Source organism: Salmo trutta, chromosome 5, assembly GCF_901001165.1.
Source record: "Salmo trutta chromosome 5, fSalTru1.1, whole genome shotgun sequence".
Classification (NCBI taxonomy): domain Eukaryota; kingdom Metazoa; phylum Chordata; class Actinopteri; order Salmoniformes; family Salmonidae; genus Salmo; species Salmo trutta.
Window position 1 is genome coordinate 7984526 of NC_042961.1, and position 21797 is coordinate 8006322.

Genomic DNA, 21797 nt, shown 5'->3' on the forward strand with positions numbered 1-21797 from the left:
TACTTTAAAGAATATCCCTAGATGCAAATCATATGGTCTTTCCTTTTACTTCAAATTTAAATAAGTGCTATCTGTTACTCTAGCTCTCTCTCATACTGTATATCTTGGGATATTCTCTCATACATACTCTTGCATCTTGGGATATTCTTTCAAGTATATATATATATATATATATATATATATATATATATATATATATATATATTTATTTTTTTAAGACAGTCATTAAATAACAACCCCGGTACCAAAGCAAATCTCTCATTCCTAGAAAGTGGAATTCCTAGTTTTTCACGATAACTCCTAGAGTGTTCATTTGGTTGGACATCAATTGTTGGCGCTTTCTTTCCCTCCCCTATGTTGCATCCATCTTTTTCTAGACATGGCCATGTCTACAAGCAAAGTACATAACATTACTTCCATAAGGCATCTTGGGCGAGTCCTGACAAAATGTTTTTCTTCAAGATATCGAGAGACGACATGTACGCAAATGCTCTCAAAGCCTCTTTCTTTCACATTGTCCTATTGGAGAAGGGAGACAGAAGTCCCGTATTCGTATTTCAACTGCAGTAAGAGTAAAAAATAAATACAAACAAGTATTTCTTTGTATAATAAAGACTGATCAGTATGTCATTTCACTACATTTCAGTGCAGAGGTGTCTCTGTGAAGAAGGATGGGAAAAAACACCAACTGAAGTCACAGGCACCTTCACCCACACCAGAGGTATAAATCGTATTATACACAAATGACCCCGAGACCTTATGTACGTCCCAAACGGCACCCTATTCCCTATATAGTGTACTACCTATGACCAGAGCCCACATTGGGCCCTGGTCAATAGTAGTGCACTATATAGGGAATAGGGTGCCATTTGAAACTTGGAGAACTTCCTTCATCCTCTTCTGCAAGGAGGAAAGACTCCTGTTAAGAGCAACTTGGACAGGAGGAGACCACTGGTGCTTTCATGTGTAATGCCGCAGCAGAAGTGAACTTCTATGCCAGCCTATATAGAATAGGGTCTGGTATATAATGACAGCTAAAACAGTACGTTTACTATGAAGTAGGTAGGACTGTTTCAACAGCAGCTTACAGTAAAATAAGACTGAAGTTGGGTGCCTTGATAAAATAAAACGTCAATAAACTAGAATTTTGAACTTGACAAAAGCTGGACTTCTCAGGACTTAAGACTACTCCACTCTTATGAAATGAACATCAGCAAAGCGCGACTGATTGCGAGATCGATCCTGACATATCGAAGAGATCATTTTTTGTCCGAATTGAACCAAACGACATGATCAAAACAAAACTTGCCTGCGTCGCCTTAATGTCAAGAAACCTCAAACTCCATATATTTTTTTCACTTAACAATTTCAAAAGTGCCACAGAGGGTTAATTAATAATAGCACATGAATAAATTAGAGGTTAATGTTCTTCCATCTTCATTGTTGGTGCACAGATGGCACAGGCATGTAGTTTGGTTGGTGTAATGTTTCACACTTTACACCATCTAGCTCCACCACACACTTCAGGCTATTCCACAGATAACAAGACTCTCTAATCAAGACTCTTCAAGTGTCTGTGCCAATATGCCCATTCTTGCCACTCTATAAGCTCGCTTTGGCTAATAGTCACCTCACACAGCATTCATTTCAAAAACACAACATAAAAAAATACACAATTTACTGAAAGGTCTAGGACCGTTTGCAAGCCAATATTAGTCTGAGGAACTCAGGAATAGGTTTTTAACTAATATAGAAATGAAACATCAATGAACCATGGTCTGATCACTACTATGTGCAGCACTACTAACTCCATCATCGCTGCAATTTACTACAGCTACATTCTTTCCATCTTTCGTTGGTTTGGCCTGTTTTAACATATCTGGTATCGGTCTTATCAAGTCCGTAACAGTTTGAGGCGGTTGAGAGAACATTACTCAGCCAGTCTTGTGGCTGCCGTCACCGGTTCTCTGGGCACGGGTCGAGATGAGGTCGCGGGACACCCTCTTGCAGTCCTTGGCCAGGCCCAGGAAGCACATGAGGTCTATGAAGGCGGTGGTGATGTTCAACTTCACGCCGAACTCACTGGTGGCGTAGTCGAAGGGAAAGGTGTGGTGGTAGTTGTGGAAGCCCTCACCTGGAAGGAAGGATACAAGAGGACAGGACATTTTTTTTCTCCATAAAAATGTTAAAAAGACCAACAGGCCAATGTGCTATAGTTGTGCATCTATGAGAGTTACTTTTCCTCCCAATAGGCTAGAAAACATAATTTGATAAGAGTACAGGTGATATGTAAACTAAAGCACATGGAGACTGAAAAGTTCCACAACAGGGCTGGGTAACTTCAGTCTTGGTGGGAGGCTGCGTGGAAGCTTTCGTTCTAGCCTAGTACTCAAACACATGATTCAACTAAGTTAATTATAGTCCCCAACTTGAAGAACCAGCATTAGATGACTCAAACATGCACCAACTACAGCAGCCCTCTAAATCCAGAGTTGTAAGTATCTGAGCTATATTAGTTTAATCTGGGTTGATAGTCAATTACAATTCCCACTTGTTTTAAGCTGTTCAACTAAAGCATGATTTTCACAGCTGACAAATAGGCAGCTCCTACAGAAAAGAGGTTACAGTAGCACAGTGGTATTCATTGTCGGGTGTGAACTGCAGTGGGGTCACCAAAATTATTTAAAATGGTCATTGGCTGTGTCTATACTCCTTTTAGAGGGCAAGGCTCTGGCCAAAAGTATTGCACTATATAGGGAATAGGGTGCCATTTCAGATTTGCCAATTGGGAAACCTGCATTAATTTATTATACCATCTATGGTCCCAGCCTTTCTTCTGCTATAAAGAATACTTTATAGTGCCCGGGGTTGGTTGTGAAATACAAGCCACTGCCCCCTGTGCAAAAAGTTCAATCTAAGCAAGCCTAAATGTTTATATTGAGTGATAATTCACATAAGTGTGTGTGTGTGTGTGTGTGTGTGTGTGTGGGGGGGGGTTTCTTACCAAGCTAAATTTACTTATTGTAACCTAAAAAAGGATTAATGCAAGTGACTAATCTTATTTCAAGATATTTTACCTTAATTGTAGGGTAAAATATCTTGAAATAAGAAGTTACTTGTATTAAGACTTTAGGTAAAAAATAAGCAAAATTATCTGTTAGATTGGGATTGAATCCCGCTCCCACCACACTTGTCCATCTCAAGCCTATCCCTATCAATAACACTACTCAAAAATAAGGAAGGAGAGAGTGGCAGGGTTGAGGTCAATTCTATTTAAATTCACAAAGTAAACCAAATTCCAATTTGCCCTCATTGAAGAGAATTGGAATTGAAATGCAACTCTGGAGAGTGGATCTCCCCTCACTCCCTTTAAAGAGAAAGCTGATCCGGCCTTACCGATGGCGCTGAAGGCCACGAAACGATTCTCACTGGGGTTGATGTTGCGGTCGTAGGGTCGGTTGCCCCACATGTGAGCGGCAGAGTTGACCAGCCAGGTAGCGTTCAGCACCAGAGCGTACCTCATGAGGCACGGGATGAAGTAGCCCACCCACAGGGACTCATCCCACAGGAACCAGGGTACCCACGTGGGCACCAGGAAACACAGCAGGACCACAGACAGCTTGTAGTACCTAGAGGGCAGAGATGAGACAGAGATATACTGAGAAAAGAGACATTGTTTGAATCTAAACATAGTTACTAACGCTGAAAAGTCACCACCCAAAGCACCTAGATTCATAAACAGAGGTACGTCACACCTACTTCTCAGTCCACATAAAAAACATGTTTGGACAAAATCTTCTGATTAGTTGATTGTGTCTACCACCATATGTTAAATCACCCTTTTCTACAAGAGCTGTGGTGATACTAGTTTGGGACTGCATCCAAGAGTACCCGCTGCATGTTGACCAATGGCCAGCCAGTCACTGTACTTTGTGTGGGTATGGCCTGATCGAGGTCCTGGCAGAGATGACAGCTCTTATCAAAAGATCAGCCACCAGCGCCATCACGGCCACCGCGACCCAGACTACCACTTCCTGTGGTCGTGACTAGAATGGGGAACTGGTTCAGAGAGCAGCAGTGCAGAGAGCACAGTCAAGTTACTGGGGCTACTCTCATGCAACATACACAGAAGTATAGCTAACTACGGCATTGGTTTCTCATGTCTAGTCACATGGTCAAGAAAGCACCTGGTCCTAACAATGAGACATGTGTGTGGAGCACTCAAGAGTTTGGTTTACCTTAGATATTGTCATGCATAGACAATGATTTCAAAAACATCTAAAACGTTGACGAGTAACTGGTCTCACAGAACATACACACGTACAATAATGTGGAACACACCGGTTTTGGGTTGCTTGATTATCTTGTAGTGACAATATATGGTAGAGGGGGAAATGCAAAACTCAATGGCATCATCTGATCACTAGTCACATGCAGTCCAACTCTTGATGTGACATTCATTCTGTAACCACCAATTTCTATGGTAGATTTTATACAGAGGTCTTTCAAGTGTTCAATGAGTGTTAAATTGCCCCTCTGTGGTACATTGTGTGCCGTGCCACTGCCAATGGAGGTTTGGTACAACTTTTCCAGAATGCAAATAGGCTTCTAGCTATAACACTGCATGATTCAAAGCAAGGTTACTGCCAAAGGCCTTGGCAGGGCCAACACCTTTAAAAAGGCCCAGTTCAGTCAAATTCTATTTTTACTGTGTTGTGTATCACATTGTACAACAGCTGATGAAACTAACACTAAAGGTGTGAACAATTTTGATCACTGTTATTTCCTGATAGTTGCTGGTTGAAAATATAATCTATACAGGACCTTCTTATCAGCCTGTTTACATGGGAGGGAATTTCAGCTTGGTTAATAGACCAATAATAGACCGGTAAATTGGTTAATAGACATAGTTCCAAACAGCTCTGCCAATAACAGCTAGTTTTAAGTTACCTCCCACTTAGACCACTCCCAGACAGTCCTAGCAAAAATCTTGCTGAGAAATAGTTTGTTAACCTGTCAAGGTATAGGGGGCAGTATTTTCGATTTTGGATGAAAAGTGTGCCCAGATTAAACAGCCTAATACTCGGGCCCAGAGTCAAATATTTGCATATTATTAGTAGATCTGGATAGAAAACACTGAAGTTTCTAAAACTGTTTGAATGATGTCTGTGAGTATAACAGAACTCAAATGGCAGGCAAAAACCTGAGAAAAATCCAACCAGGAAGTGTGGAAATCGGAGAATTGTAGTTCTTTTGAATCCCTATCGAAACTACAGTGTCTGTGGGGTCACGTTGCACTTCCTATGGCTTCCATTGGCTGTCAACAGCATTCAGAAAGTTTCCATATTCTCCTGTAACCGGGCAGAGAATAGGAGCTCTGTCAATGAGTGGACTGCCTATAGACAAAGGACTTGGTGATGCGCGAGCCCGATAGCGTATTCATTCCAGAAGAAAAAGGAGGGGCGCGCTATTGTCCGGTTGGAATATTATCGAAGTTTTGTTAACAATACCCTAAGGATTGATTGTAAACAACGTTTGACATGTTTCTACGAACGGTAATGGAACTATTTGACTTTGTCTCTGGTACTGGGCTCGCGCATTATACCTTTGGATAGTGATCTGAATGCACGAACAAAACGGAGGTATTTGGACATAAATATGGAGTATTTCGAACAAAAAGAACATTTCTTGTGGAAGTAGGAGTCCTCGGAGTGCATTCTGATGAAGATCAGCAAAGGTAAGAGAATATTTATAATACTAATTCAGAGTTCTGGCATCAACAAAACTTGGCGGGTAGCTGTATAGCTTGCTTCGATGGCTGAGCTATGTACTCAGAATATTGAACAATGTTCCGTTAAGTTATTTTGAAATCTGACAAAGCGGTTGCGTCAAGGAGTAGTGCATCTATAGTTCTTTCAATAACTGGTAAATTTGATCAACGTTTATGATGAGTATTTTTGTAAATTGATGTGCACATTCACTGGAAGTTTTGGTGGGAATACATTTTCTGAACATCACACGCCAATGTAAAATGCTGTTTTTGGATATAAATATGAACTTTATCGAGCAAAACATATATGTATTGTATAACATTAAGTCCTATGAGTGCCATCTGATGAAGATCAAAGGTTAGTGAATATTTTAGCTGTACTTTTGGTTTTTGTGATGCATGTCCTCACTTGGAAAATGGCTGTGTGGATTTTCTTGTGAAGTTTATGTCCTAACATAATCTAATTTTATGCTTTCACCGTAAAGCCTTTTTGAAATCGGACAATGTGGTTAGATTAACTAGAGTCTTATCTTTAAAATGGTGTAAAATAGTTGATTGTTTGAGAAAATGAAATTAGATTTTTGCTGTTTTGTATTTCGCGCCATGCTATTTCACTGGCTGTTGAATAGTGTGGGATGGTCACATCCCACCTAGCCCAGAGAAGTTAAAGCTATTTGTCTGTTTTAATGGAAAACTTACAGCAAGGTACTTAATTGTTACCCAGAAAGAGAGATAAAAACAGCTGCATTGGGCCTTTAAAAAAAATACTTTCAACTGAAAAGTGACAGCAAGCTACTGTATGTAGATTTTTTAAAGTACAACAAGAATCCAGTTCCTCAAAAACAAACAAACATTGTTCATAATTGGTGGCCTGAGGGTATAACTGTTCTTATGAAAGGAGAGGGTTTTACGCACATCCAAGAACAAGATCCAATACATGGAAAAGGGGAATGTGGCTCACTGTTTTGCTGCTCCCAAATGTTATCTTTTGATAAAGTGAACAGGTGATAAAATAACGCTGACAGAGATAGTCTTTGTTAGGTCAAGCTTTATCAAAAGATCACGTTTGAGGAGCAGCACTCTCTCTAAAGCAATATCTTTAAGTATTAAGATAACGTTTTATCTTTTTTCACAGAAATGTGCATTGCGTCATAAATAAACTCATTACAGGAGATGATACAAACAGACAACATACCATCCTGTGTGGCTCAGTTGGTAAAGCATGGGGCTTGCAATACCAAGATCGCAAGTTTGATTCCCGCTGGGGCCACCCATCCAAAAATGTTTTCACTACCATGAGCAACTTTTGACAAACGAGTCTGCTAAGTGGCATATAAGATGAAAGGCATGGAACTAGGATGGTACAGGGCATAGACTAGAAAACTGGCATCTTACTTTTTCTGGAACATGACGACTTTATCTGCCTTCAGGTCCGTCAGCTCCAGCTTCTTGCCCTTCTCGATGACGTCGGGGTGCTTGCGTACGAGCAGCCAGCCAATGTGAGCGAAGAAAAAGCCCCGCACTGCATTGTGGGGGTCGGCATCCGTCTCAGAGTACTTGTGGTGAACCCGGTGGTCCCTCGCCCACTCGTAGATGTCGTTCTGGAAGAAATAATGGTGATGTGGTTGTTTAGGAGCCACTTATATCCAACATAAAAACACCACAAGAATCTGGGGCCGTGTGTATCAAGCGTCTCAGTAGGAGGGAGAACCTGATCACCACTCTTACTCTGAGATGCTTGATATATACCGTTCGGCCTTTCTACTATAGAGATAACCATTAACATTGATTGTCATGCAAGCTGAAGGGCTCATACCCGAAACGTTCGGCAATACAAATGTACATTTAAGTATATTTACTGGAGTGCTGTCCCATTTCTGTTCTTTGTACCATAGAGATAAATACATGGTTTATCTCTATGCTGTAATTCTACAAGACATTGAGATGTCAGAACACACTAATATTAATATGTATGGGCACAACACCAGAGAGAGGGTTTAAACACAGTATACTATGCATTTATAAACCTAGAAAACATATAGTAGAGAATTACAGTTCAATACACAATGTGTATTAAGAGGTGACCATCAGATTAACCGGGCAGCATCAGTCAGCACAACAACGCAGATTATACAGGCAACAGCACTCAGATGAAATGCAATCGTTAATTCCAGTGGAAATTTGCTAACACTCAATCATACTTTATATACCAGCATATTGCACAGTGGGTCACTCATTAATTAAGTTGTTGTTATTGGTGGGGACTGGCGTAGACCTTTTTTAACCAAACCCTTAACCTGATTGCATTGGTCACTTCTTTAAGTCAAGTCATCAGTTTGTAAGGTTGTCATTGGGCCACGTGATGGTGCCTTCATACATCTAATATTGGAGATTTCTAGAATAAATTGGGTCCATTTCACAGGGATTTTGTACGAAATTTGGATAGGTATTTGTGTGTTGATGAAGGCTGGCTAAAGCCGCTAAATCGTTGGCACTTGGCGGTAGCCTCTGCTAGCTCTGTCCTGCTGTTTCTAACTTTCCCTCACAGATACGCCAACACAATAAAGGCCTTTTAATTGAAGCTACACTCGAGAAAGAGCCTTGGCGTTTTGGAAGAGCCATGTTGGTTGTTCGCACAAGTTTAGCCTTCAGGTTTATGATGTGTGTATGCCTGTGTCTGTTTTTGTCCCTGTAGGGGTCCTATACTGCGTCCTCTCTGGGGTTCAATAACGTTTTCCTTTGTTTACCTGAAAGGCCATGGAGTTAGCGAGGGCCAGAAAGACACGGAGAGGGGTGGAGGCTTTGTAGGACTTGTGACTCCAGAGGCGGTGGGCCCCCGCAGTTATACCCAGGGCACTGAGCAAGAAGCACAAAGCAGCTAGGGGAAAGAAAAAGAGATTAGGCTAGATATACAGACACCCATGTCTGGCACACACACACACACACACACACACACACACACACACACAGAGAGACATTTGACTCCTAGTAGTTACAAGGGATTTCGTGTCCCATGCCTGTTCCCCATCCCTGCCTAGTTTCTGTCATTATAGAGTTATTTCTGTTGGGAACTGGCAATGGCAGTACGTATGCATGCATGCATGCATGCATGCATGTCTACTCTCAGGGTTGTTGTTGTAAAACTGTTGAATGTGTTTCTATGTGCAGCCAAACAAGGCTGCTTAGGATGTGAGAACCTGCGACCTCTAACTGGTCCAGGCAGCAAAGAAGAGACATTCTGTTGTGGTGCCATGTAGCCTCACAATGGAATGTCTATTGGAATGCCGATTGTTCTTTGTCTTGCCCAATGGAATAATATGCAGTTCAGCATATGAGAGCTAGAGCGAGACAGACAACAGTGGAAACACAGTTTTGGTTGTTTAGTATTCGTTACAGTATTATCCAAGTCATGAGTTCTGTCTATCTATTATCACAAAAACAGAACTAAAACCCCTGCACGTTTTTTCCTATGTCTAAACAAGCAAACAAAGATGGGTGCAGCTATTTTCTAATTCAGAAATATATTGTGAACAGACGTGCCTCGGGCCACACATTCCAAAAGTCTCTCCATCTGCACAACAGTAGGCCTAGCCTATGAGCTGTTCGTTCAATTGAAGATAGATGGTCCGTAAACTGTTAGGCTACATATTATACTATACGAGAGAAGTCACCCAATAGGCCCTTATGACTGTGTGTTTGTTATTTCCATGGGGAAAATATTGAGTAGGTGTGCCCCGAAATAGATTTACCAACATTCAACACTATTCTTATAGGAGGGCGGGCAAGTAGCAACATGTCGGTGTAACACCACCAAACGCCTACTCCACAAATGCATCACCCGGCTCAGCACATTCTCTTCTCGTTGGTCGACCAGATAAACCATGCTGCGTAGACCCACAACTTTAACGAGGAAAAGGGCGTAGAAACCGATACAAGCGCAACAAGAACATTTGAATAAAATGGCACATTAAGTAAATGGTGATACTTACTCCAAGCCAGAGTCAGGGCCGACGCGGAGGGCACGAGCATCAGTCCATAAAGCGCTCCAATATGTAATAAAAACATTAATATGATGTTTCTCCACACCAGTCTCATCGGTGGTTTAGGGCCCTCTTTTGCTCTATAACTATCATCAAAAACATCATCCCTCGTCGACGTTTCTGGCATCACGGCATCTCCGTTTTGTTGCTTGTTGGGGTTTGTCGTCTCTGTCATTTTTGCTGTAGAATTCTGTAACGTGCCCAGTGTTGAGATGAGATCTGTACTTAAAAGAGGACAGATAGCTTATTCAGTTTACATGACAAACACCGGCATCATGGTCTATCCAACCAGGAAATCGAGCACGCACTTCACAGTGAAAGTGCGTGCAAGCAGCAATATGAAAGTGCGTGCTCGATTTCCTGGTGGGCAAGCATCACTGGTTGCAATGCTAGGATAGCATAGGCTACTCTAAAACGAACACATCATTTGCTATGAACTGGCATCAAATACATAACTTACTGCGTGGAATGAAGAGAATCGTTAAAATGTACCAAAAGGGGCACAACGCGGAGATGGCTTCTTCGGGCGAAAGTTGACAATTGAACGCGTCGTCTGCTCTACTCGTAGTGATGACTCCGCTTACCTAACCTGCTGCTGAGTTTCATCTTCAGACCTCGTTTTATAGACTGCAATTGGTCGAGGGGCATTTGATGCCACTTCTACCCTAATCGTTTCATTGGTTGCCTTCGTATCTGATGTTTATTTTACAACCCCTGGCAGTGAAATGTTGAAAGTCATCCAGATAAACCCCCCACCCCCCTTTTTTGTTTGTTTCTTTACAGTCGCGCTCATGTTAATTTATGTGATCACAAATTACGCAACTTGTGTCAACATGGTCGGATAGCTGTTTGTTTGATAGGCGTAGTCTATTTAGATAGACAGACACCACCTTTCCAAAGTCAGTGCCCAGCAGTAACCTTTCCATAAATTGGTCATTACAATAAGGAAAATTGCATTTTGTTGTTCATGGAGAGGATGTGGGGTGATGGGAGTTGAATGATACATTCCAACATTATGATTCATCACATCACTAGAAATATAGGCTAGGCCTACTTAATATAATATTGCAGAAAGTAATAACTATGCATATAATCTCATATACATATTCCAAATGTTCATTATTCATTATTCAAGGTAGAACTTGTCCTTTTGACACTCCTGAATCACTTGAATCAAAAGAGCGAGGCCAAAGGGTGATGGGTATTTTCTGTTTTAATGTACTCATTCTGTGTTATGAAATAAGTATAAAAACGATGAATATAAACTCATATACAGTGGGGTCTGAAATCATTGGCAGATATGGGTCAACATTACTGGCACCCGTTTTCAGTACCTTTTAATACCTAACCTTGCTATGATAACAGCACTGAACCTTTTTCTAAAATGTTTTATGAGATTGGAGAACATATTCGGAGGGATCTTAGGGACAGATACAAATTATTGGGGGAGGGGTGGTCCAAAATAGGGGAGGGTTGTCAACCCATTTTAATTTTTTTTGCTTTGAGGAGGGTTGTGTGTTTTTTGGGGGGCGCAGGGGAGGGTTGTGTGTTTTTTGGGGGGGCACAGGGGAGGGTAGTGTGTTTTTGGGGGGCACAGGGGAGGGTTGTGTGTTTTTTGGGGGGGCACAGGGGAGGGTAGTGTGTTTTTGGGGGGCACAGGGGAGGGTAGTGTGTTTTTTGGGGGGCACAGGGGAGGCTTGAGTGTTTTTTGGGGGGCACAGGGGAGGGTAGTGTGTTTTTGGGGGGGCACAGGGGAGGGTAGTGTGTTTTTGGGGGGGCACAGGGGAGGGTAGTGTGTTTTTGGGGGGCACAGGGGAGGGATGTGTGTTTTTTGGGGGGCACAGGGGAGGGTTGAGCGTTTTTTGGGGGGCACAGGGGAGGGTTGTGTGTTTTTTGGGGGGGCACAGGGGAGGGTAGTGTGTTTTTTGGGGGGCACAGGGGAGGGTAGTGTGTTTTTGGGGGGGCACAGGGGAGGGTAGTGTGTTTTTCGGGGGGCACAGGGGAGGGTAGTGTGTTTTTTCGGGGGCGCAGGGGAGGGTTGAGTGTTTTTTGGGGGGACAGGGGAGGGTAGTGTGTTTTTTGGGGGGCACAGGGGGGGTTGTGTGTTTTTTGGGGGGCACAGGGGAGGGTAGTGTGTTTTTTGGGGGGCACAGGGGAGGGTAGTGTGTTTTTTGGGGGGCACAGGGGAGGGTAGTGTGTTTTTGGGGGGGCACAGGGGAGGGTTGTGTGTTTTTTGGGGGGCACAGGGGAGGGTTGAGTGTTTTTTGGGGGGCACAGGGGAGGGTAGTGTGTTTTTTGGGGGGCACAGTGGAGGGTTGTGTGTTTTTTGGGGGGCACAGGGGAGGGTTGTGTGTTTTTTGGGGGGCACAGGGGAGGGTAGTGGGTTTTTTGGGGGGCACAGGGGAGGGTAGTGTGTTTTTGGGGGGCACAGGGGAGGGTTGTGTGTTTTTTCGGGGGCGCAGGGGAGGGTTGAGTGTTTTTTGGGGGGACAGGGGAGGGTAGTGTGTTTTTTGGGGGGCACAGGGGGGGTTGTGTGTTTTTTGGGGGGCACAGGGGAGGGTAGTGTGTTTTTTGGGGGGCACAGGGGAGGGTAGTGTGTTTTTGGGGGGGCACAGGGGAGGGTAGTGTGTTTTGGGGGGGGCACAGGGGAGGGTAGTGTGTTTTTGGGGGGCACAGGGGAGGGTTGTGTGTTTTTTGGGGGGCGCAGGGGAGGGTTGAGCGTTTTTTGGGGGGCACAGGGGAGGGTTGTGTGTTTTTTGGGGGGGCACAGGGGAGGGTAGTGTGTTTTTTGGGGGGCACAGGGGAGGGTAGTGTGTTTTTTGGGGGGCACAGGGGAGGGTAGTGCGTTTTGTCCCTGGTTTCCATATGCTCTTCTGCTCAACTGACTCCGACAGTTGAACTTGATATGAGGAAGTCTGTTTTAGGCCTACCAGAGTTACTCCTATAATCTAACAATATAATGCTTATCTTTATACAAAATATTCTGAGAGAAAATGTACGAATTAGCCTCCTGTACGTCTATATCTGTATAGAAGACGCAGTAGCCATCTGACATAAAGAAATGCATGTCAGTGCCGTAGCATGCCACCGCATGTCTCTATCTCTCTCTATCTCTCTGGGGTTAGACCTATGCTTCTCTTCCTTTATATAGACTATATACACTGTATATATTTATAAAAATATGAATATCATAGCCTATAGGCCTATGCATGCAATGCCCTGATACATGTAGTGCTTAAATCTCTGACAGCTGAACCGTGAGGTGGACAATTATTATTTTAGGAAAGTATACAAAAACACATTGAAAACAGACTATAAAGTAATGCATATGCTACACATCGAAACACAAGGAATAGTGTTTTTGTAATTTGTTATAGCTGTTTTTAAGGACACGTAAATGTGGCTCATTTGGCCGACATCCCTTGTTGTGTCTGTATCTATGTAATGGTATTTATGTAAAAAAAAAAAACAGGGACCACAATGGAAATAAGTTCCCGACTTTATTGTGCAATCCCGGTACACTTTTAAAAATATTTGTGTATATATGTATTTTTTGAACTGACAAATAAAATCAATCAATCAATTCAAACTGTGCAGCGGCCAAGTGATGAATGGTAAGAGTCATCTGTTACAAAACATAAAAAATTTGAATGACATTCGGAGATTGTCAAGCCAAGCCTTCGATACTGGGTAAGCCTACAAGATAGGGAGTGATGTATTTTCTGTTTGTCGAGATTGACATAGTCTGTTTATTGTGGTGTTGAAAACGCAAACCATGATATTGAAGTGCCCGAAGTCGGTATGCTTTGTTTATTGGTTGTGTGGTGCATTGGCACAGACACCTGTTGGTTGAAAATGAGTTGCATACTGTATATTTTATATAATTATAAAAATGGCATCAAAATGTTGAAATGTTCTCCTAGCTGATCATTGTCTGCAGCCGGCTCTGATCGTAGTGTAATGAAAGAGGTAGGGATAGCTCCTCTGTGTTGGTCAGCGAACCCACAACCTTCTGGCCCGTAGCCCTGCGTAGCATCAACTGTGCCACAAAATCATGATGAAGAGGCAAAGTCGATATCCATGTTTATAAACGCAGGGTCGTGACAGTTGTTATTTTTGGCCGTAAACATTATTTTGAGTTAATTCTGTGAGGGGGGAAGGTGTTCCATTTCTTCTGCAGGGTCGTGAAAATAATTTGAATGTTGGCGAGGGGGGTGCATTTTTTGTTGTTGATGACACCTTGACTTGGACCAGCCCCTCCCCCTAGTACATTTTGATCTGTCCCTTAGGCCATTTCTCCATACAGAATCTTTCCAGATCCTTGATATCCTTTGTCTGCACTTATGGACTGCCCTCTTCAATTCAAACTACAGGTTTTAAATGGGCTTCAAGTCCGGAGACTGAGATGGCCATTGCATAAGGTTGATTTTGTGGTCAATTAACAATTTCTTAGCACATTTTAATGTTGCTTGGGGTTACTGTCTTGCTGGAAGATCCATGTTTCAGCCTCCTTGCAGAGGCAACCAGGTTTTTGGCTAAAATGTCCTGGTACTTGGTAAAGGTCATGATGCCGTTGACCTTATCAAGGGCCCCAGGACCAGTGGAAGCAAAATAGCCCCATAACATCAAAGATCCACCACCATATTTTACAGTAGGTATGGAAGAAAAGAACCCCATACCTATTGAAAAATCAGGTGCTGGACCTTTGATGTTATGGGGCTATTTCGCTATCTACAAAGAAATGGTTAATTGACCACAAAATCAACATTTTGCAATGGCCATCTCAGTCTCATGAAGCAAACCTGTGGTTTTAATTGAAACTGCAGTGCATAAGCGCATATGAAGGATATCATTCTGTGTGGAGGAATGGTTTAAAGATCCCTCCCAATGTGTTCTCCAATCTCATAAAACCTTTCAGAAAAAGGCTCAGTGCCGTTATCCTCGCAAAGTGAGGTATTGAAAACAGCGTGCCAATAATTTTGAACCTTATCTTTTTCATTTTTATTAATATTACTTGCTCAACAAAATCTCTTTCTCTGAGCAATGGCATTAAAATAATCTAATTTCTAAAAATGTTTAGCATACAATACAGTTCAGTATTTGTATTATTTATTTTATACAGTCTTTTTTGCTCATATTTATCAAGGGAGTCAATAATTTCGGATCCCACTGTACATATTCGACATACTAATTATAAAAAATGGAACCCTTTCCTTTGACTCTCCTGAATAAGCTGAATAAATAAAGGTATGCTTTTGCATAATGAAAATATGACTCATCCTGTAGACCAGACTCATATTTATATAACAAGGACATTATGAATGAGAGGACTCATGTTTCAAAAGCTGAAGAACATGCGCACATCCAGGTACATTTTCAAGGTGCTGGAGTTATAGGTGAACTCATGAAAAATCTAAATAAAAATGCGCCACACTGCTGTTCATGCTCCCAGGCCATTTTATTGATCCATGACCTAAGGTCAAAACATTGTATCAATAAAATCCCCTTGTAGCATGAACAGCAGTGTGGCGCATTTACCTTTTTATGTTTCAACACACGATCAGGCAGCAAGGCTCGCGTGTTAGGAAAACACACCATAAAACGTGCCATATTTCACCTGTTGGAACATGACAAGCCTTCAAGAGTGACATAAGTCAATAATGAGCATGGGCCTACTAATATAATATTGCAGGAAATATGATATGAGTATGATAACTATGAATATATACCTGTATCATACATATTCAACATGGAACCTTTTCTGTTGACTCTCCTGAATCCCTTGAATCAGTTGAGTCCTAGAGGAACAGGGGGAGGGGGTGTGGCTACATGGTGTACAAGATGATTCATTCCTAGCTTGAAGCCCATTACTTGAAACTATTAATATGATCTAACAATGGTTCCCAAACTTTTTATTGTCTCGTACCCCTTCAAACATTCAACCTCCAGCTGCGTACCCCCTCTAGCACCAGGGTCAGCGCACTATCAAATGTTGTTGTTTTTGCCATCATTGTAAGCCTGCCACGCACACACTGTACAATAAATTTATTAAACATAAGAATGAGTGTGAGTTTTTGTCACAACCTGGCTCGTGGGTAGTGACAAAAAGCTCTTATAGGACCAGGGCACAAATAATAATCTAATAATAATCAATCATTTTGCTATTTATTTAACCATCTTACACTCATCCCCAAACCAACACTTACTTTGGTTGCCTTTCCTTCCAGTTCTCTGCTGCCAATGACTGGAACGAACTGCAAAAATCACTGAAGCTGGAGACTTATATCTCTCTCTTTAACTTCAAGCATCAGCTGTCAGAACAGCTTACCGACCACTGTACCTGTACACAGCCCATCTGTAAATAGCCCACCCAACTACCTCATCCCCATGTTGTTATTTATCTTCTTGCTCTTTTGCACTCCAGTATCTCTACTTGCACATCATCATCTGCACATCTATCACTCCAGTGTTGATGTTAAATTATAATTATTTCGCCTCTATGGCCTATTTATTGCCTTACCTCCCTACTCTTCTACATCAGTGTCTTAACAGTGCGATTTGCCAAGGCAGGATACTCTGAGCCCAGCCCTATCCAGAAATCTGACAGTGGCTTCTGATTAAATTCAATTTTCACAGAACCGCTTGTTGCAATTTTGATGAGGCTCTCTTGTTCAGATATCGGTAAGTGGACTGGAGGCAGGGCATGAAAGAGATAACGAATCCAGTTGTATGTGTCATCTGTTTCGGGAAAGTACCTGCGTAATTGCGCAGCCAACTCACTCAGGTGCTTCACTATATCACATTTGACATTGTCCGTAAGCTTGAGTTCATTTGCACACAAAAAATCATACAATGATGGAAAGACCTGTGTGTTGTCCTTGTTAATGCAAACAGAGAAGAGCTCCAACTTCTTAATCATAGCCTCAATTTTGGCCTGCAAATTGAATGTAGTTGCGGAGAGTCCCTGTAATCCTAGATTCAGATCACTCAGATCAAACATCACCCAGGTAGGCCAGTCATGTGAGAAGCGGTCAGACAAGTGAAAATTATGGTCAGTAAAGAAAACTTTAAGCTCATCTCTCAATTTAAAAAAACGTGTCAATACTTTGCCCCTTGATAACCATTGCACTTCTGTATGTTGTAAAAGTGTTACATGGTCGCTACCCATATCATTGCATAGTGCAGAAAATACACGAGAGTTCAGGGGCCTTGCTTTAGCAAAGTTAACCATTTTCACTGTATTGTCCAGAACGTATTTCAAGCTGTCAGGCATTCCCTTGGCAGCAAGAGCCTCTCGGTGGATGCTGCAGTGTACCCAAGTGGCATTGGGAGCAACTGCTTGCACGCGCGTTACCACTCCACTATGTCTCCCTGTCATGGCTTTTGCACCATCAGTACAGATACCAACATGAGCAGCAGCTATGTTTAGCTACATACAGACCGTTAGTGGAATTCCCGCGAGAGAGTAATGGTTAATGTGATTGGATATTAATTATTTGTCTAGGCTACCTGTATTTGACATTGTGTTGTTATATCACTGGTTTATATCGGGGGTTTCATTTTAATTTTGGCAGTGAAACGAGGCTTCACAGGTGAGAAAAAAACCTCACCCAAATGTATAGCCCAGTTGGAAAAGATAAATGGACTGTTTGAAAATGTGAAGAAAAAAATAAGTATTTAAAAAAAAATGTGATTCACATTTTTATTTGGCCTACCCTCGACGGCATTACGCGTAGCCCAGTTTGGGAATACCTGATCTAATACAACATGAGTATGAGGATATTATGAGTATATATTCCATATTGTCATTATTCAAAATAGAAGCTTTTCTGTTGACTCTCCTGAATCCCTTGAAACAACAGAGTGTTAGAGGTAGCCTATTGCTGCCATAATGTTAGTCAAGCTGTAACGTTAGCCTCATGTCATGTTTATAGAATAATGATTACATAATAACTATGAATAGAATCTCACATATTCAAAAATATATATATTCGACTCTCATGAATCACTTGAATAACTTGAGTCCTCAACGGCCTATTTGCAGTAATAATATTGGTCATCCTATAGCCTAGACTCGTGTTTATATAATAGGGATATTATGAATGAAATGACTCAAATGTCAACACATGTTCAGGATCAAGCGAACACACCATAATAACGGCCATATTTTACCTGTTGAAACATGACCTCAATACTCCAATGAGTCAACCAACCATATACAGCTTAGACTGCAGTGCACTACAGATAAAGATCTTATTTCATTGCTTGAAAAGAACAGAAATAAAAGTATATGGATGCATAATTTATATTTTCCTTTTTGCACGAGTAGAGCACCACTGATCATACATGGAGTTTCCCACCTGGTTGAACTTTGACCAAGTATTTTCAAATTCCAATGAATTGGAAGGATCAAGAACACCATATTTTAAGCTTTCTGTTAAAGCCTTTAAGACTATCATTGCAATGCTAGAAAACTTGCTTTGTTGGTCCATTTGGATGGAAATCCTGTATTTGTTGCTGTAACAGTACCCAATCTGACACTTATAACACACAGTTAAGGGCTGCTGGAGCAAAGAACCTTGCTCTAGTGCACAACGGTGCTAGGTAGCATACGGGATGTTGAAGCCGGTAAACCTCTGGCTGCCGTCTCATTCCCTGCAGATTTCACCCCAGTCAGCTTGGGAATTGAAACAATGCAAGCCTCCAGTTACCAGACCGCTTCTCTAACCATGCCTTCGCCAATCAGGTTGGTTGACTCATGGCATCACTCAATCAACTTTATACAGTTTACTTGGTACAGCTACACTGTAGATAAATATCTCATATCACTACTGAAGAGTTGTAAATACATAGTATATGGTTCTGTATTGCACAGAGCACAGCCGTCATACCTGGATTTTCCCTGCTGGTTGAACTTTAACCTAATATTTTGCCAAAACGAGATCCTTAAAATGATCAAACACACAATTATAATCACGTGCCATATTTTACCTGTTGGAACATGACAAGTGTTCAAAACGGCCATGAGCCATCCAATCTTACAACTCTTTGTAGGCAGAAGCATGCATTCTCTAATTTCGTTAAGTAAACATAACTTTTGACTCGAACTGTCAGAATAAGGCCTTCAAGATAGGCTTGAATACCCTATAAAGTACAGTATACAGTATGTTTGGATAATAAACTCTCTATTGTTCAAGTGGGATGGACACAGAACACCACACATCATATATTGTCTGCAGGTACCCTCGAGGTTAGAGCATTGAGCCAGTAACCAAAAGGTTGCTGGTTTGAATCCCAGAGCAAAGCACTTAACCCTGGCTGTAACCCCACCTGCAGGTGTCTCAGGGGGTGTTGGGATATGTAAAAAACGTGTGTAATTGCACAAATATAAGCACACCCCAAATGATTTGTTGTACATACAATTTACACTCTTGGTTTGATTTGAACCTGATATTTTCTGGTTGGTTTTTAACCTGATATTTTCTGGTTGGTTTTTAACCTGATATTTTCTGGCTGGTTTTAACCTGATATTTTCTGGTTGGTTTTTAACCTGATATTTTCTGGTTGGTTTTTAACCTGATATTTTCTGGTTGGTTTTTAACCATGTTCACTTGCTCAATCACTGGATCCGTTAACAGGTGTAGTGTACAATAGATAAGGAAGGTATAGACTATATGAAATCAATCACTTTCTGAATGCACCTCTTTTGATTTGAACGAAACCTTCCTTACATGTTTGCCCAGTGGTCAGAAAGTGACTTTCTGAATCTGAATGCCAAAACGTCCAGGAGATAGAGGTGCTCATTTGCATACCCCACCACACAATGAGACTGTTGGGTTTGATATCATTTGGTTGGGTTTGATATAATTCGGTTGGGTTTGATATCATTTGGTTGGGTTTGATATAATTCGGATGGGTTTGATATCATTTGAAAGCTTATAAACAGGGTTGTCAAAAGATTTGATTATTACTTGAAAAAATGTTGTATTACATTTTTTTCTTTTTTTTACCGGATGCCAACTTGAATGGGAATTCATATTCTATTATCTATATTTCTAGGATTTCAATAGGTTTCCTATGAAAGATTGACAGTTTAATTTAAAACATTGAATATTCCCACTCAAGTCAACATTCTCTGATATGTGTATCTTTGTAACCTATGACAGGGCAGGCAAACCGGTGACCCAGGGAGCTCCAACGTGCACACCTTGTCTTATCATGTGAATGATAATGGCAAGGAGAAGTAATCAACATTTTAAAATGAATAGATTTGGTAGATAGTTTTTCATTATTTGACCACGTTATAATTTAAAGAGGAAGTGTAAACTCTAACATAGCCTACTGGCTAGAAAGGTAACTCCAAAACATTTCCGCTAATGCCATGTTCACATACAAGACGTGTAGTTATACACATGCCACATATAACCAGTTAGCAAGGCATAAGAGCACCTGTTTAGCTGGTTAAAGGCCCAGATGTGTTTTTCCTGTGTTTTATGTAGCATATGTTTCTACACTATGAGGTTGGAATAATACTGGGAAATTGGGAAAATTATGATAATGCCCTTTTAGTGTAAGCACTGTTTGAAATGACCACCGGAAATTTCGGCCTGTTTTGGTGGGATGGAGTTTTGGCCTTCCATGGTGTCATCACCATGCAGTACATTAGTTAATAGACCAGTACGAAAGAGAGTTCCAAACCTCTCTGCCATTAACAGCTACTTTTCAGTTTTCCCCTCTCCACTCAGATCACTCCCAGACAGTCCTAGCAAAATTCTTCCTTGAGAAATTGCTCTTTGCTAAGAAGCTATTTTTGTAACTTTTTGACCATTTTAATTGAATACTCAGATACTCCAGTGACTGTAATTGGCTCCAATGAGTGTAATTTGCGCAATATTAGAAATTTGCTCACTAGAAAAACATATATTATCATCTTTTCTACTGTAAGTACTGTATGTTGGGGCGGCAGGGTAGCCTAGTGGTTAGAGCGTTGGACTAGTAACCGAAAGGTTGCAAGTTTGAATCCCCGAGCTGACAAGGTACAAATCTGTCGTTCTGCCCCTGAACAGGCAGTTAACCCACTGTTCCTATACCGTCATTGAAAATAAGAATTTGTTCTCAACTGACTTGCCTGGTAAAATAAAGGTGTACATTTTTTTTTTTTTCAAATTTTATTTATTCTGTTGGTGCTAGCAATATTCATAAAAATGCATTATATACATTTTTGAGGACCCCCTGTTGAATACCCCTGACCTAAAAGGCTAAACTGATTCTAGATCAGCACTCCTACCCTAAGACGCTTTATGATTACAAGTTCCGATGTGATGTTGACTGATATATCAGAGAACATTCTTGAACTGTTTGATACAAATCTAGATAAGCAAAAAACAGGTAACTCCCCCTGTAAGACATACCATAAAGTGGCACTGACTGACACACACGCAATAAAGATAAACAAAACATGCCAACTCATCTTGACCCCCTGGAATGCATTTATCTCTTTCTCAACTACATTTGACTATGTGGTCATCTGTCTAGCCAACCTGGCACTATTGTACTAGCCTGGTCCCATATCAGTTTGTGCTGTCTTGCCAACTCAAATGCTGGTTTGCCAACTAATATGGTCATTGTCACAAGACAGCACAAACAGATCTGGGACCAGGCTTCTTATCTCCTGGCTTAGTGGCCAGTCTGTGACTAGGCCTGCTGGTCAGCAGGTCTGGTGGTCTAGGTCTGGCGTGACATCATCCCTCTGACCTCTTGCGTGGGGAAAATAACACCCCGTTGTTAGGCAGGCCAAGGGACAATTGTTGCAACACATTACAACACATAGAGTGTAACCTCTCTGGCTCAAACAGGTTTTTTTCCTGCTGTATATTTGAAACATTGCTTGCACATTGAGTGCAATAAGTCAGTGAACTAGACTGTCAGTGAACTACAGTGAACCAGTACCTAAAAACCAGGGCTCGAACTGATGCAGTATATGATGG

At 41.5% G+C, this 21797-nt stretch overlaps 1 protein-coding gene and 1 long non-coding RNA gene across 5 annotated transcripts in view; one reads left to right on the forward strand and one right to left on the reverse strand.

The window, feature by feature from the left end:
* Positions 1–21797, forward strand: part of LOC115193599 (uncharacterized) — a 36708-nt gene that overhangs the window by 2399 nt on the left and 12512 nt on the right. The gene's annotated exons all lie outside the window — the stretch shown is intronic.
* On the reverse strand, positions 353–10429 carry LOC115193597 (acyl-CoA desaturase). 3 transcript variants are annotated; one of them, XM_029752393.1, is made up of 6 exons: positions 10271–10429; positions 9760–10034; positions 8518–8648; positions 7166–7371; positions 3397–3629; positions 353–2134 (listed from the first exon to the last, which is right to left on the reverse strand). In XM_029752393.1, the coding sequence occupies exons 2-6, from the start codon at positions 9983–9985 to the stop codon at positions 1935–1937; spliced, it is 996 nt and encodes a 331-aa protein (XP_029608253.1). In that variant the 5' UTR covers positions 9986–10034; positions 10271–10429; the 3' UTR covers positions 353–1934. The 3 variants fall into 3 exon arrangements, with proteins under 3 accessions (XP_029608253.1, XP_029608255.1, XP_029608254.1); XM_029752395.1 differs by having other exon boundaries at positions 9760–10029; positions 10303–10427; XM_029752394.1 differs by having other exon boundaries at positions 9760–10029; positions 10271–10427.

What these genes read in the sequence shown, in the direction of transcription:
- LOC115193597 (XM_029752393.1), bottom strand. Translation starts at nt 9,985, where the DNA reads ATGACAGAGACGACAAACCCCAACAAGCAACAAAACGGAGATGCCGTG. An exon ending in CTAACTCCATGGCCTTTCAG is followed by an intron (nt 7,372 to 8,517) that starts GTAAACAAAGGA and finishes TATTTCTTCCAG; the next exon opens with AACGACATCTACGAGTGGGC. An exon ending in CGTGGCCTTCAGCGCCATCG is followed by an intron (nt 2,135 to 3,396) that starts GTAAGGCCGGAT and finishes CCTTCCTTCCAG; the next exon opens with GTGAGGGCTTCCACAACTAC.